General features: G+C 44.1%; 1 protein-coding gene across 2 annotated transcripts in view; it reads right to left on the minus strand.

Moving 5' to 3' along the window:
- nrp1a (neuropilin 1a) overlaps positions 1 to 17930 on the minus strand; it is a 63019-nt gene that overhangs the window by 13824 nt on the left and 31265 nt on the right. For both annotated transcript variants that reach the window (XM_073488372.1, XM_073488371.1), the window contains exons 5-8: positions 17757 to 17912; positions 14551 to 14717; positions 3633 to 3788; positions 408 to 552 (exon numbers count right to left, since the gene is read on the minus strand). In XM_073488372.1, the coding sequence (XP_073344473.1) occupies positions 408 to 552; positions 3633 to 3788; positions 14551 to 14717; positions 17757 to 17912 (624 nt within the window). The remainder of the gene's footprint in view (positions 1 to 407; positions 553 to 3632; positions 3789 to 14550; positions 14718 to 17756; positions 17913 to 17930) is intronic.

Here is a 17930-nt window from a genome sequence, read left to right on the forward strand (position 1 = left end):
CACCCAGCTCCAGCTCCCTCTGCCTGCCAGCTGTTGGCTCCATTTATATTGAATGAGGAACATCTAAACATGGGGTAACATAAATAGGTAATCCTCCTTCATGTGCCACTCCTCTATTATGCAGCAGCTTGCTTAAGCCTCAGAGCAGGACTCTCACAGAAAGAGAGCATGGTCTCACACCTGGCAACAGTGAGGTGTTTGTGCAACTGGGGCCAGGATGGGAAATACCGAGTGTTGTAACGAGAAGACAGCTGAGTCAGAGTCAGCAGCATCATTTGAATAATGCATTTAGTATTCAATAAGATCATAACCAGTGTAATAAAAGTTGTTTGTCTCCACTGGCAGCTGTAGAGCAAAGATAGAGCCGAGATGTGTTTGTACATATGCATAGGCTCAGCAGTACCCACCTGATATCTTACATCCATACACCTCGAAGCGCAGTGCGATGCCTGTTTCCCAGGTAACCGGTCGGATCCGGACAAAGCGTGTCAGCGTGGGTTTGGGCAGCATCGTCTTGGCAACGTCTGTTGGGTTGGTGTTGCCTTGAAAAACCTGCAATGGAGGCAGAAGAAGAGTAAATTATTGACGGAGTATGTTGAGTTTAGAAGCAGGTTGGAAATTTCTTCTGTGAGACCTTGAATTTAATTTGGAAACAGAGTCGAGGCAGGGAAAGATTCACATTTAGTGAGATTAAGAGAAAGGAGCTCAGTGATTGGTCTTACAGGCTGGACACACTGGATGCCTGTGCAGCGCGTGTTGTGCGTGGCGCTACCTCGTTCACCGTTCATACAGGACACCTGAGACGTGCTTCTCGCCTATTTCTACCGCGACACGTGCACAGTTCTTGGCAAAAATCGTCCTGAAAACGACCTGTAGACGCTCATATGGACATCATACCAGCATTTTACTACAGTTTTAATGTCTGTATATGTAGAATATGTCACAGACATGAAGAGAATATAAACACAACAGGTGAGGGACAGTTTCTTTCCTGTGCACTCTCTCTCTTTCAGCAGGGGTTGTCCCTCGCTCTCTCTCGTCCCCCCTCCGGCTTTCTCGCTCTTTCAGCGGTAAAAGAAAATCGCGTCATCACATTTATCGATAATTAGTCAATTATCTAGTCAAACTCCATGTAAACAGGTAGGGCGGGCAGGAGCTGACACGCAGCCTATGTGAACACAAACACGCAGTACACAGGCATCCAGTGTGCCCAGCCTGTTACTGTACGCTGAGTCAGGGTATTGGAAATCTAAGGACAGTCTTTACACTGTGGTTCTATGCTGTGTTACATTTAGACATGGGACAAATGTTAAATACAAATCAATCTTGGAACCCATCCCTTATTTTCTGATGACGATTTAGCCTCTGGGCCAACAGCCAATATTTCAGGGTGTCTGGATAATTAATAACGGATATCCAGGCCAAGACTTCCTCTTATTGTTTACAGTCTGATTAGCAAACGTGAGTATAAGACCGTAGACAATCTTTTAAAAAGCTGATCAAAAGCAACCCCCTAACCCCAACCTGGAATCCTGAGATTGTAACCTATAACCCTAACCCAAACCCTTTCCAGATTGCAGTCTGTCCAATGCGTTCTGCCTCGTTAGCTCGCCACACGGACCATTTACCTGCACCCAACCAAGGCCCACTGAAACAGAAACTAGAATGCTGCAGATATCAAAATCAGATCCACTGCAGACAGAGAGTGCATTCATGTGCATATATTTTCTATAGAGATTACCTACATGTAACACTGCATCAACTGATTTCGTCCTAGCACTTCCTCTTTCGCTACATGTGGCAGCACAACAGACCGTGGCCCATGACCGTGAAACCTGAGGCAGTATGTGTAAGACTGACAAGTCCAGACTTGCTTAAGATGCCCTTTTTCTGTCCTCTAGCTCCAGATTTGGTGTAGGTTTTACTGCCGTGTCTTGTTTAAAGGTCACAGATGTCACTGTTCTCCCCTGGGGTCGGTTGACAGTTTACTAGCGCCATACGAACAGGCTGACCACCCAGCAAAACAACTCCCCACAGTAAATCACAGTTCATTCTGCGTAACCGAATCATCCCGGTGACCATACCACCTCCTGACCTCCCTGACAGAATAGCTACAGGGCAGAGAGGAGTCCAGCTGAGAGGAACAGGATGGACTCATAGATAAGACCTTATTGTTTAAGCTCTGTGAAATTATTCCGCTGTGCAACTACTGAGACACACTGTGGCATTTATATTGTAAATTATTGTCAATTATTACCTTTTTCAATAATATTCAGTAGTATCTGTAAATATTTATATTTATTTCTACATACTCCTGGTTCTTATTATCTTTTTTTGTATTTTTTGTATAATTTCTCTATGCCGTGATGTTTCTTTCCTAGAAGGAGCAACTGTAACGTAAAGCATTTCTGATTCTGAGAGAAGATAACCTGCAGGACACCACCTCTTTGCGTCCAAGTCCCTGAGCAATACCTGTCAACCACGTCACTAAGGGACCTCGCAACCAAGTCATCCACTCTCTTAAATGTCATGCTGCCCCTCCTCTCCACTCGCTAACTGTAAAGTGGCTTTTTCCAGAGCTGCGCTAAGCAAACTGCAGGCTCAGCACGTAGCAAATGGGCCCCTTTGCACAAAAGCACTTTAGAGGTCCAGAAGAACACAGGCGGGGCTTACTACGGCACCTTGAGGCACCCACTTCACAAAAGGGACCGTGCACTTGGGAGAGACCATAAAGTAGTCAGGCCTGGAGGCATGTGTACGCTGCAGCACAAACACGCTTGTTTGGATGCTCTGTTGCTGAGAACTTTTTTTGTTCAACACGAGGCCTCGCCTTGTGGTATTTACATGTCACACACACACACACACACACACACACAACTGTCAGACACACATGTCTCTCTGACTCTCTCTGGAAGGTGTGTTTGCCCCCAGATGGACAAAGCCTGCTCTGTTTGACAGGCCGATCAGCAATCAATGGTTACAGCCTGTCACGCTCCGGTCAAGCATGCCACCCCTCTTTTCCTTTCTCCTGGACCCACCTCTACCAGCTGCTCAAACATGACATCTTTCTTTCCATCCCTTTCCCCTTTAACTCTTGTTTGTCAAGTCTTTTGTCATCCTGGTTTCTTTGCTGACAAGCTGACATAAAAACAGTGGCTACATTCCTTACATAATCCTCCCTATACTGCTACAGTGCTGTATTAGCACCGCAGTCTTTGCTCGAAATACCATCCACTCACACGGGGAGCAGATATATTACCATACCGAGGAAAAGTCTATAATTGCACATTGGGAGGAAGAGACTCAAATACATATAGCTGGGTATTCCCCCTTTTGTTGAGCTCAAAGGCAACTTGGAAGAGACCACAATTCAAGTCAGCTGGCTGCTTTACCAAGATGGGAAATTTCCAACTGCAGTGCATGGGCAGGAGTGGCTTTTACGACAGTAACTGGTCAGACAGACACAAACAAATAAACAGCTTTTAGTAGCACATCTGCTTCTGATAGTAGAGTTAGGGGCTGAAAAAGAATCAAGAAAAAATATGAATGCTTTATGTTTCCTGACAGGTTTTAATGTGATTAGCCAACTGCTGGCTAATGAAAATTTGATCACACAAAGAAGATTCTCATACCTTTTGTTTGGAGCCTTCCTTCAGAGTGATCCAGTCCTCTCCATTCGAGCTGACATCCACCTTGTAGGACTTGACAAAGTAAATCCTCCTGGTCTCCTGGGAAATGGCGCCCTGGGTGCCTATGGCTGAGACAAACCGCAAGAACCCAAGGTCCACCTGTGGAGGGCAAAGAGAGAGAGAGGAGGCAAATGAGAAAAGCTGATTTAAATGATTCATAATAAGAAAATTCCACAGGAGATGTAAGAATGACAAGATTTTCTCTTTCATTTTTAAGTAGCCAATACAGCTGAAGTAAAATGTTCTCTGCCCGTTCAAATGCATGAATAATTTTTGCAGAAAAGGCTTTCAATGCACGGTGTGTATTAATAATGCACTGACAAGCTGGAGAGGTAAAAATATAACTGCGTTATTAGAATCACCTCTGGCTATAGTCTCATCAACTGCTACCTGGAATTTAATAAAAAGCAATGAAATGATATTCACATTAATGAAAGAGACACAGGATGACAACTTAATTTCCTGAGATGGGAGACAAGAGCTTATTGGATCAAAGTGAATGTTGAATAGAGCGAGGGTCTGCAATCACATTATCAAAAACTGGCCAGGAGGAAAGAGAGATACAGATTGAATATCAAATATTGTGTCTTTAAAATATGCAGGGCTTTATAAAGTAATCATGAACTGCAGTGCATTACTGGGGGGGCTATTATATTTTCACAAGGAGACAACCGGAGGTGGTCGGGTTAGAGAGAGTCTGGATCTGTTCTGTAGTCACATGGATGTATATTTGCATTCAGAGCTGATGCTTGGCTGCATGCTTGGATGCTTGTTGGGATAGACGAGCAGGGCGAAGTGTTAAGGCTACATGTCTCTCCAAACAGAGGATTATAAGAACTCTCTGTCATTTCAATGTATTATGGTCCTTTTCTTCATAACAAGCATAAAACAAACACGACTAGTTGATGCCTCGGCAGCTAACTAGCTAGCTAGCTGATTTGTGAGTCCTGCATTGTGCACATATTTTAAAGTTGCATTCCCCACCTCTAAAGGCATGTGATGCCCTGAAGTCCAGCAGTGAGGTTGCTGTACTTGGTACCGCTCCTCTAATATTAGTGCAGACTGGCAGGGCAGGAGCACAGGTTGCTAATGTTAGCCTATAAGCAACACTGGTGGCCAGATAATGAAGCAGTGCCCTTTTTTATTTGATCACCTGATTGATACTGTGAAGTTGTGAATGAATTGCAAGCTTCCATAATTTACCAGCCCCGTCGAATGAATGGCAAATGGTGTTGTGATAATACCAAGATTGCCACAGTAATGCAAGATGAATCACCACAGCTGGAAATGTCGGGTCACATCAAATTACATTAACGTCATCGACGACAACTGATGATGTATGAGGGTCTTGAAGGGTTGTCCCATTACATATGGGGAGATTTATACCACTACGAGGCACTTGAAAACAAGGGGTAGGGGTAAAAAGTGGAAAGTGTCACCCTGGCTTCTGTTTCTGTTTTAAGAATAGCCTTCAAACTGGCTTATTGTCTGATGTTTAACTTGGGGCTGTGGGACACTGGGACTGTAAGGGCCTGAGTGGGAGCCGGGAGGTGAGATCAGCTATTGCTAGTTCTGAGGAGCCACTAGTGATAAAAAATCTACTCCTCTTGACCTTTGTGCAGGCTACTTAATTCCCATAATACCATCCCTTCATCCATAACAGAGGAGAGGAGTGTGTAGTGTGAAACTGAAAGGCTTTTAAAGGGAATGCTAACTCCTCAGTGTATGAAGCAGCATGCTTAATTTTAACAAGTGATAACACCGTCTCTGACAGGCTGAGCTGACGTTAATGAGGAATAATGGTGTAGCGTGCAGACCCCACTAAAAACACGGGAACGATGCAGGAAGCCGGGGCGTCGGCGGAACAGGTTTCCAGATCACGATGAAAGATGAGGTCTTTGATGTTGACGTGAGATGGGTTTGGGCCCCTGATAGAAGGCGACCGGAGTCTTGAACGGATTACTGAATCGACTCGGAGGAGATCATCGGTATGCGCATGTGGAAGGGTGTGTAAGAAGAGCGACAACAGTAAAAATCCCTAATGTGAGAGCGAGCAGACAGACGCAGAAGCTTGCACATATTTTAGAAAATTAAAACCAGGGTGATCTGCCTCCAGAAAATCTCCAAAGAGCTCTCATATGTTTAAACCATACGTGCAGAGCCAACTAGCTTTGTCTGCCAACCTTATACACAGTGCCGTGCCACACTTAATGACTCAGAGCAAAAAGAGCAGGATAGGAACGTCTGCGTGCCACAGAACGGTGGTCATTCCTGCCCCTCCAATTCTCTTCCACGAGTAAAAAGACATAAACAGATGGGAGCAATAAATGAGGTTCCACCATGCCATTCTCTCACTCTCTCTTGGCTACTCAAAGGATTTGGATGGATGGAGACTAACAAAAAAGACAGTCACGTACGGAGACAGAATACTTTTGTTCCTGTCTAGAGGCTCAAGGGGCTTGTACAGTAAGTCCCAGATTTCTTCTGGGTCCACAAATAGAGACAAAATCAAATCCCCCAGCTTCAGAAGGTTCCCATTTAATAACGCAGGAGCTGAATTCCTCTCTGCAGGGTAAACGGCCACATGTGCCAGTGTTGGATGAGGAGAGCACAGCGGATGGCAGCGAGGCCTGCGCAGGCGTATATTAGCCAAGGCAGGTCTTTTACATCTATGTATGATCAAAAGGCCATCCTGACTCATTTCCAATCTGGACCAATGGCTGAGCGGCTTACTGAAAAGTCTCTAATAAAAAAGGTCTAATAGGAAGACTTGGCCCTGGGATGTTTTTCTCTGAATGGATCTCATTAGGTGTAATGGAGAAGAAGAGCCTCTGGAAGCAAAATGAGTGGCGGGGGTAATTGGGAACACTTGTGGGTGCTCAAACAGTCTCAGAAGTGTGCTGGAGAGGGTTGGACTAATGACTTTAATCAATATTCTAGGCCAACTTTCAAGTTTTTTTTATATATATATAAATTAATGTTTTTATTTAAAGGGTAGCAATTTCTTGAGGGGCTCCCTGCCATTGGGTGTGGCGCTTTAACTCTTCACCACTTGTGGTTCAAGAGTTTTAGGGTAACGCAAAACCGCACGGGACATTGGAGAAAACTGAATTATTGTAATTTTTTGAAGTTTTTGGCAGAAAAAAGCTAAAATTTAATGATGCTGAACTTATACAAAATTGATTCCAAAACTGGCATCAGGGTGAGCTGTGACGAGGGAAATAATGATGAAAGAGTGAACAGAATGAGGAAAGACGAAGAGAAAAGAAGTGAAGAAGAGGAGGTCGGGAAGGGAACAAGTCTCTAACAGTGATGCCTTGATGTGAAGGACAGAAGCAAGGGGTCTCTGGTGAAGAAGAAGAAGAAGAAGTGCACAGACAAGATCAATTTCACAGACTCGGGCTGATAACAGGGCCTGGGTAATGAGCAAAGCATGATTTATTAATGGCTGCTTGTTGGAGGTGGAGGAAACGAGGCAGAGGCAGCACTAACAGAGCGGGGTTACACGGGTCAGGGAGAGAAGACGGGGCTGCCGGGATGTAAAGCAAAGTCCATTCCACACCACAGAGACCACAGCGAAAAACAAACAGGCCCAGATAATGATTACTAGTGGGACTCCTTTTAGCCCTGAGCCACTGACAGCACTAGCTGACCTATATACATAAACCATAACCAACATTTAGAAATCATAAGCAGTGCACAGTGGATCCAGGGTAAATAAATCAATCTCGATGATCAAACTGTTTGTCATTGAGTCCAGAAAGGCTGAATCATGCTTAATAGGTGATGTAATCACTGCACGGGAAGGGAAGGCGTGTTTATGACGACTCTGTAGGGATGAGCCATATTTTGATACTTTGAGGCTGTTCCCAGTGGTATAAACATGCGTTATGATCTGATGAGAGGCTGACAGCTGTGAGTACAGGTGCAAACACCCCCAAGACACACTGAAGACGCATTTGAGATCCGATCACTCAGACCACATTCATAGAGCCCTAACCCTAACCCTAACCCAATATAGACAACTTCTTTGATACCCTTGGAGAAAGTCCCAAGGCCCAGACTCCATTGAAAAACTGATGTGTTGTGAGTCACTGACTTGGCAGAAACTTTATCAACTTTGTGAAATACTGTACATGAAAAATTCTTAACTATCTGGGCATTCTTATTAATTCGGCAAATGTTATACATGAAGATATTTCTTTGTTTGTGTAAAAAACATTGCGTCCTTTTGTTCTACTGGAGTGTTTATTTGCATATAGAGTGGGGAAGTCGTGTATATCCGATCACAAGTGGTCACTCGAGGCGTATGCTGAGACACATGTTAATGCCAGGTGTGAATGACAGGCGTAAAGGTGTCCACTCAGGAAGGAGGCTAATATAAGGTCTGACTTCCCCTTTTGCTGATCTAACAGAATGAAGCTCAAGTCTGCTCCACATTCGCCATATTGTTATCTCTACCATGCAAGTGCGTGTTTGGACTGAGGCCCACCTATAGACGAATGACACTATACATTCTGGGCATGCCGGTGCACTGTAACTCATATCTGCAGGGACACACACACACGCTGAGCCATAAGAATGAAGCTCGTGTTTGGACTGAGCCATAAACATGCCAGGCAGGGTAAGAAATCACCCAGACTTCTCAGAGTCTTTCCATAAAGGCTGATATGTGGGCAGGACTTCATCGTGTCCTTGTCTCCCAGGAGTTTTTCCTGCTGCGGCATAGTCCAAATGACTGAATGTGTGTTTTGGGTGTGCTCTACCTTCCTGTTCTGAGGCAAACAGATGACTCAAAGCACCTGGCCCCACAACAACGTGCACAGCTCCAGTCGTTTCACAGACTAATGAAACCAGAAAGGCAGAAAAAGAATTAGTCGTGCTCGGGCTTGTAACATCAGCCAGTTAAAGCCTGGTGTGCATGCATTTAGATCACCACTGAAGTCAACATCGGGCATTTGAGTGAGGCGTGTATACTGCATGTGTGTGTAAGTGCGGGGAATGAATGACTGGGAATGACAGACAGACAGTGTGTTTATGTGTTTGTGTGTGTTTGTACAAGTTTGAAGAGATAATTTTCCAATTATCCCTCAACAGCAGTGGCAGCTGAGAGCATGATCATTAGGTCTATCCGATACTTGGCGCATTGTCTCCGTGCCGTATGACTCAGCTGAGCAGCAAGGCCACATGATACGTGTTTGAGGCTAGTCATTGTTGTGTGGGAGCAGTGAGCAGACATGTGGTTTATAAGGGCAGAAGGGAGGGGGGCCGTTCAAGAAACAGTGAAGGCTCAAAAGCTTTATCTCTTGCTGCTTGATTGGCCTATAATTGAGTTGCCAAGAAGTTGTATGCAGCAATCCGTACTCTGGGAGAAGTTTACCGAATACTTTCTCTCGAATCCATTTCTCAGCTTCCCCAACAGAGGGGGGAAAAATAGCTTCCCATCGGTATGTGTGTGGGCTGCTGAGTGAATAACCGAGGCCTCTGGGGAATGAGTTTATTCGTTTTCCCTCAGCAAAAAAACAACAAGGAGAGAAATGCCGCGGGTGAGGAAAGAAGCAGCGCTCCTCTTGTGTTCCAAAGTCAAAGAGCAGCTGGTAGACAGAGACAGAGACCCCCATCGAGGAAACAATCTCTGGAAAAATGCTTTTTTTTTTAATAACAATTCAACCCTAACCCTAACCCTTAACCTAACCCTATAGTCAGGAGAAAGACTCTGGAATCCTGTTTTTTGCATGCAAAATTGGTAATGTCTTCTGTTTGGTAAATGGGAGCCACTTTTGAGAGCTGACATGCATCCAGCTACTTTGCTATGCAGCTAAAGGGATATGTCTTCAGCCCCAGACGCAGCATTTATAAACCAGCTTTTGGCAACCTGTTTGCTAATTTCACCTACAGTGCTTTCGTAGAGGAAGCTTTTTTGGAATAGCTCCATTACCTGAAAGTGTAATTAATTCTCCTTTCATGAAAATTGTATTACTCAAATGCTGCAGGACCTATGAGCTCCACTCACGACCTTCCATTTATCACAATATTCACCTGACAGGATTGCAGTTTATTTTTAGCCCCTCGACACCTCTTCGGTGGCATTAAATTATACATGTTTTTCCATCCACCGATCATCTGTTTCCCTGACAAAGAGGGATGAACAGGTCGAACCACAGCTGTAATGAAATAAAAGGTTGTCTGGTTTGTTGTGTGTCAAGCGCGCGCTCCGTCGCTGCATGATTAAAGGTTGCGGTGCCAGCTGTTAGAGGAAGTATTTAACAGTCAGTTTTTAAGGTTTTCTTCCCTCTGAATCATTTTTTAAGACTCTCATTCCAGGATCACTCCCATCCCATCCAACACACACACATGACTAATGTGTGAGTAATTGTTATGCAACTAAGAAACAGTGATAAGGAAGGAAAAGGGGTCGACCTGAAGGTATGTCATGTCTGGGAGCTGGTCGATGATACTATCCCAGGATGCACAGCTGTGGATGACGGTTCAGTGATGAGGGAGCACTCTCAGGCATTTTTTCCTGTCTGTAGCGCAGACGCTGAAAATGACACTGATTACGGCTGAGCTGACTGCAGCAGCACTGTCTCGTTTCATAACATCACGCCATTCTTCACGTTTTGATTTCTAGTCCCATTTTTTGGGATACTCCACTCAAGTACGGGTCTTTATCCTCTCATTGATTTTCCAATCGAGAGCAAGGCCTGGGAGCAGCGAGGCAGAGACGGCACCCATTGTTTCCATTTGTACAACACGATGATGATCTCACCGGCAGTCGCATGCCAGCCTCGGCTCCTCTACTCTCGCTAGACTTCATCAACTGAGAAGCTGCTGTTAATTACCAGTCCATATTCTAATTACTCATCACTCGGCACGGCGCTAAGCCCTGGAACGGGGACAGAAGTTAGAAGAGAGGAAAGGAAAGGGGCATTTCCGCAACTCATTAACCTGGGGTAACTGAACGCACATTTGGATGGGAAGGTTTAGTATCTGACGTTAGCCTCTGCACTCCAGGGTTAGGGTTCGATCAAAACTACGGTGCACTGTTACAAAGTTTTTCTGTCGTGTTGAGACAATATGTATGAATGAAATAACAAGATGTGTGAATTATTACGAAGGACAGAGTAACCAACTTAAAATGCATTACTTTCATGTATAATAAACACTTGAAAAAAACCCATTATGTTTTTATAGAAGATCCCCTTTACTTTATATGTAATAACTGAATAAACATATAAGGTTAATATATAATTCTCCATTCATTTAATTCGATCAGATTATCTAATTATTATCATTATCAAATTTATTCACATTGACTGTACATGATAGAAACACTTTGCATTAAATGGTAACACTTAATGATAACCATCATTAATAAATGGCAATTCATAGTTAATTAATCTTTAGTTAATAGTTATCTGACTGTTAACAAATGCTTTATAAGCCATTTATTAAGCTTTTTATTGTAATTTTCTGTCTCTGTAAACTCACCGTTTCAGGCAAATTATATTTTTGAGTGTGGATGTCGATGTATAATCTTTGCCAAGTGGCCCAAGTTTCACGCTGCTGTTTGCTTTGAGGAAACACAGTGTTTTAAGCTCTCCATGTAAACCTGTGACAATCGCGCCTGTAAACAGTTGACTTTACCTCGAGATTAGCATCACACGCAGGAGATAAAGGAGCATATTGTGTACACAAACAGTGATATGCCTCTCATGTGCGGTGCTTTCATCTATCAGACGAGCAAGATTAAAGCGTTTCTCAAATGACAGCGGTAAAGGGACTCGCTATCTCCTCTCATTATTAAACAATTGAGGTTATCAGAGATATATAGAGACTGATAAAAACATAAATACCGATGAAGTAATCAGGGATAATGCATCCCAGTGAGAAGATTGAAGATAATGGCGTGAGAGATTGCAGCTAAATTACAGATATGGAGAACAAAATCAACTCAGCCATATGGGATGTACATGTGCAGTACAGTATATTATAAGATGCTCAATAAAGAGGCTTTCAGGTATTGACATTTGGGTTCTCTCCATGACTGATCTGTAAATTATTCATCTCGTGCGTATGTGCGATCAATGGTGGCTGCCTGACAGAGATCTTGTCTTGCTTTTATTGCATCTCTCAGATGATGTGGTGACTCTCGCTAGCCACCAGAGCCTTTTCTCAGACATATTTGACAAAGCTGTTCCGCACTATGCCAGCTTCTTCTAAATTTCCCCCGTCATGGTCCCTGAGGAACCACCCGATCTAAAAACCGTCACAGATGTATGTGTTGTGCAGATGTAGGTATTTCCTCACCAGTGTTATGTGTCACTCAGGTTTTTCTTGTGAAACCAGTCTGAATTCATAAAGCAAGGCTAAGGCTATGAGCTGGTTAGTCTGTGAGTGCATCCTCATTTATTTATTTTTTGCAGCAACCTGCTGAAGAGACCCCCCCGCTGATCATCCTCTTAAGCTTCAAAGAAAGCCATGGCTCACACAGGCAGATAATGTGCAGAAATCTCCCTCTACCTTGATGCAGATCTCTAAGACCTGAATTTTCAAGAGGAATGAAGAGAAGAAGGGAAAAAGGAGAGGAGTGAAAGGGAACAGAAATGAAATGAAGGTCTGTTTTGAGGGATTATCGCCTCTTTCCTCGCTCCCTCCTCAAGCCACAAACCCCACTCAAAGGACATCTGTCCATCTCTGTGTACACCAAAGGGGCTGATTAATGGCCTGGCTAACCCAGCACTCGATGCTGAACCACACCACGCCAATCTAATTACCCAGAAAAGAGAGACAGACTCCAGCATCTTGCCCTCCTTCTCTCCATGCATCAGAATGAGGCGGCATTAAAATGGATGACAAATCTGGATTATGTTCGTCAAAAAAAAAAAAGAGAGCGAAGGAAAAAGCCCAGGAATCAAAGGCCGCCTGTCATGAATAATAAAACCGTCTGCCTCGAACTGCAGTCAGCATATGATATTGAAATAAATAATGAATTGATTACTATGCATCTGACGGTGCGCTCAGATGTTCTGAACGTGCCGCGAGGGGGCCTGAGCTTGTTGCGGCACCATGGCAATGAAAGACGAATGGAGAATCCTACTCTTTTAATAACCACTTGTGATAATTGGGCCTCTGCTCGGAGCGCTCGGCACAAGTGCATCGCACTTCTTAGAAAACATAAATTATGTGGCAACCACAGACTTGGCTCTTTTGCTGCGTTAGAAATGAGAAATTAGAAGAGCCACATTCAGTGTTTTGATCCGATTAGCATTGGGAAAACAGCTCACGCAGAAGAGCACGCCCAGATTTTACTGCCAGATCAAATACTCAGTGTGATCAATACTATAGCAGGGAGAGTGATCATTGTGATCACTTGTAATTTCTGCTGACAGAAAGGCAGCTGCTACAGGAAGTGGCGAGGGCAGCCATATTTCTTCCTAATCCACTCAAGATACATGCTGGGTTGTGCTGCAGGACTATATGGCCCTCGCCAAATCCTTCCAAATCATCCGCAAAGCAAAGAACACACACATGGACACGCACACACGTGGGAGAATGTACGCATACCCTCACACATACATGCTCAAACACTGATTAAATTAGTCTGAAAGAGCAACAGGGGCCCTCAGGACAATATTTTCATTGCAATAATAAAAGAGCTTGCTTATGGCCCTCCCTGAGCAAATATTTGGCTTTGGGTCAGCTCTATTATTCGTCCCTTGAGGTATATGCAGGGGCCAAACTTTTAAGCAATGAAGCAAAGACTGTAGAAAAAAGAAAGAGCAGATAGAAGAAAAACAGTCTGGGCATTTACAAGGCCTGGAGGCTTTCAGTTAATAAATCAAACATGCGTCTAGGTAGTGGCGCTGTAGATGTGTCACCGGGGATTCTGTCCTGTGAGTGGACTTGGTATATGTGACTTATCCTCATCTGGGAATGGAAAAAACTAAATCCTTAATCTTTCCACATAAAGTTCCCCCAGTGGGTGATGATCGCTTTGTGCAGATAAGCTGACAGACAGAAAATATATGACAGAGCCTGTTTGTTTGTTTGAGCGTGTGTGTGTATGAGGCTGGGCAGGATACCTGGACTAAATCCCAGCATCCCCCGGGGGCAGCCACTGTGATCAAGGCGAGGGAAAGTTATCAGGTAGGACAGAAAAACAGAGGGAGAGGAAAGACACAGACAGATAGGTAGACAGAAACAGAGAGAGGGTGGACACCGGCAATTTTTTTGCGAGGCGTGGACTTCACCACCCGTAGGTCCATCAGGACGGCTGACATTCATCATTGAAATTGTTGGGTCTCGTCAAAGCATTGTGGTGAACCTGCCGCCCCCCAGAGACTCAAGGACAAACTCAGAACACTCCTACTGTGTTCAAACAGGCAGTAGTCACTTCTGATACTGCACACTGCATACATGCTCAGACTGTGACACGCATCGCAAAACAGACTGCAGGCCAATCATTCCATACTGTCATGGCTTACTAAGTAAACTGAAACTATTTTTAAAGGAACAGTTCACCCAAAAATAAAAATCCGGTCTTCATCTACTTGTTATGCAGTAGCTCTTTCATATTTTATTTTAAAGCTTGGCAGCTACAGTGAAGATTTTGGCATAAAAAGGGTGTAAAAAAAATTGGATCGTGCTGTACAGGGCCATTTTATGTTTTGTCGGTTATCTCTTTTCATTTTTAAACAAGTCTTCAGGTGTTTAGGAGAATGCTGCAGTGCTGTTTTGCTGTGACGCTCCAGAAATGTTTTGTGGACTACAAAACTTCACCTGACTTTCTATCTGCACGCAGGTGAGTAGTGATGATTGAAATTAATTTACTAATTAATTTTATGAATTGCATCCCTACCTGTATCCACTCCTTGTTTGAGTCCTCCGCAGGCGTCCATGCATTCTCATAGTAGTTGAGTCTGGAGCGCTCCGGAGACCAGCTGGGGTTGTACTGGGATGAGGCCATGATTTGGTCTGATGTTATCTCTCCAGATTCCATTCCCAGAGGGTCGCTGCAGTCAAAGTCTGAGAGGGGAGAAAGAGGACAGATACAAGGTAGGAGGAAAGGAATGAAAAAAGAAGAGTTAAAACAATGTTCAGTTGCATTCTGAAAGCACTAGAATGTACCCAGCATGTGCTTTCAGTGTCCCCCAGAATCGGAGCTCGTCTCTGGGGAGGAGGGCACCACACGACAGGCACTCAGCGCTGCTGGCAGGAACAGAGCAGCACATCAGCGACGCCTCAGTAAATCCTTTCTGTTTCTCTCACTTTAGTTTTTAATGGAAGTGTTTCGCATTAAGATGTAAAAATGTCTTCATAAAACATTCAGTGCGGGCTAAGTTTACGCCACTATTAGGCTTTAAAGTGACTTTCACTGGGGTTATTTCTTCCACTGACTGGATGTGTTTCCTCATCTCCCTGTGGGCAGTTTATCTTTTTTTTTGCACACGCAGACTATTTTTTCCCCAACTTGGTCTCTTGGGGGAGTTTAGGTGTGTTTAGTATCTGTGGTTTGGGGCCATATATCACACTCAGTGGCCAGCCACCCATGGAAGGAGGTGACTTCCCTTGTTTATGATGGGCTTGGAGGCATCCCGGGCTCCGTGGCTCAAGACTCAGCTGGGGTGAGCCTAAGGGCAGCCTCTCTAACCCCTGCAGGTCAGACATACTGACACCGCTGAGCGACAGTCGGAACAAACAATATGACCTTTGGATCTGGGCAGGAGTCATATAATGTCACCACAACAACACAGACGTATGTGAAGGCACACTTTCACACATTATTGTTCACCATTTCTCTCCTTATTGTTTATTTACTGACAGTCAAGCAGGTAGTAAAGCACCCTGATGCTAGGGCTGGGTGGTATGACCTTAAAGGATTCACCCAAAACCATATATACAATATTTCCAAATTGATTTAGGAGCCATTTTATGTTTTTTTGTTGTTTTTTTTTCAATCAAATATCACAATATTTTTAACCAAATACCTCAATATTGTCGTTGCAACAATATTGTAGAGATGACTATTAACTCAATGGGATTTTTTCATAAATGATCATCAGTAATGTGGATATGATGACTGAGTGGATTAAGGCAAGTATTCGAGCAAGTACAACACTCTGGTAAGTTTAGAAAATGCATTTAAAACCGGGAATAGACAACACTCATGTCATATCAAATATAACAACATCCAAAATCTACGACGATATATAATCCTGATCACGACCAACATAAAACAAATATTCAAACTGTTAACAAGTACTCTCTAATCTCAGGGCTATCAATGCCAGAAACATATGGTCCTTTGCCCAAATATGCCGTCATGTGCTTGCATGCACACGGACACGCGCACACACTCAGAGGGCACAGGATGAGGAGCAGTGTGTAACTGCGAAGTGGCTGCTGCCTACGAGCTAACACAGATGGTCTCCCCATCTGCCACACCTCAGTCACTGGGTCAGCGTGTGTATTTGTGCTTTACAGTGTCAATGCGTGGTTGCATATGCATGTGATCACGCGCACGAACTCCCAGCGTGAGGCTGAGAACACTGTCTCGCACCTCCCGAGTCCTATCGGCGGCTCTGGTTGAGAAGCGTTCGTGTCAAACTTTTGTCTGCCACTGAGGGATGGTATCTGATCATGTGGGTTACTGACCAAAGCAGGACTGATAGCCGAGAAGATAGCGAGGGTGGATGGGTGAGGAGTGATTGGAGAGAATGAGCACGCGGTAAAGAACAAAAGACAAGGCCTCCTTTCATCACCTTATCGCCTCTCATCAGCAGCTTACAGCCAGAGTGTACCCATCCCCTTGTATGAGCGAGAAAATCCACTGTGTATTATACATAAGGGGATTATAAATGATTCAAGTGGTACAACTCTGGAGGAGCTCAGAGAAAGTTTGGAAATTCTTTTTCTATCTGGATGTGCCTCAGTCGGTGATGTAAGACCGAGCAACCCATGTAGATGAAGGTATTCACTGATTGCCGGTCAGATATTTCACCATGTGTCCTAATGTTGATTCGCGTAATTGGATCTTAGATGTGTGATTAAGCTGACTCAAGTAACTCGGAAGAAGCTAAGTAGAAATGACATCACCAGTCATCATGTGCTCGTCTCTGTGAGGGAGGGGTCGTTTCAGTTGCGTGTGTGCCTTCCTTTGGGCAAAGAGAAAATCCTTTTTGGAGATGATTAGTAGATCCGTTGAACGCAATCCGTCTCTATTGCTGTTCAAAGACCGCCTGTGTGTCTTTGGGGTGGTCTAGCCTCTGGACAGATTTATGACTCCTACCAGCGCTCGTCTTCCTTAATGAAATGTTTAGCCAGAGCGTTTTGCAAAATGGGGTCTCGGGGTCAAACCCTGTGATGACGCTGCAGCATGTAAACCCTCTGAGTGTGTGTGTGTGTGTGTGTGTGTGTGTGTGTGTGTCCAGGGTGGTTGCTGGTAGGGGGAAGCTGCCCATTTGGAGCATGTCTAGGGCCGTAGTGTGTAAAAGTCTTGTAAACCGCGGGAGGCAGACTTGCAGCCTGTAACACGTTCAGCGAATGAAGAAGCAGGAGGTGTTTATTTAATAACTCTTAAGCTCTGTTAAACGTGTGGGAATTTGTCGTAATAGGACCATGTGTGGCTTTAGTTGCAGACGACATCTGCTTCTTTTAGTGATATTTCTCTGGGGGTTCCATTATTGCCCTAATTCTTGCAACTACTCAGTTAATTTCAGTCATCAAATCCAAATGTTCTTCTACTTTACAAATCTCTCTGGAGTGTGATTTCATTTTGATTTCTACCTCCATTTTAGGGGTGTCACGACTCTCTAAATTCACAATGTGATTTGATTTGATTTTCGATTAAAACTAAGTGTTATTTATTATTTGTTAGGTTTTCTTTTTCCATTCAGACATATGCAAGCAGTTAGAGGTAGAAAATAAAATGATACTGGGAGAATAGCGGATCCTTGTTTGGATCTCAATGGTCAAAATTGAAAGTTCTACCTCCGGCTCTACCTCTGCTTCGGCCTCTTTGACATCCCTATTTCTCTGATTTTCAGTGTTTTTATGCAAGCTTACCCTCTGGAACGGTCCTTTCGATGACGGTGAAGTTAGCAGAAAAGCCTTCCTTAGCGATGGCGCTGTCGGTGTTGATTGTCAGTGCCAGGATGCCCGTGTAGGAGATGATCCTGCCTGGGGTGTTCTGCCCACAGTACCTTCCGATATATGGACCGACTGTAGACAGGAAAAAGG

The sequence above is a fragment of the Pagrus major genome, chromosome 19 (assembly GCF_040436345.1).
Source record: "Pagrus major chromosome 19, Pma_NU_1.0".
NCBI classification, from domain to species: Eukaryota; Metazoa; Chordata; class Actinopteri; order Spariformes; family Sparidae; genus Pagrus; species Pagrus major.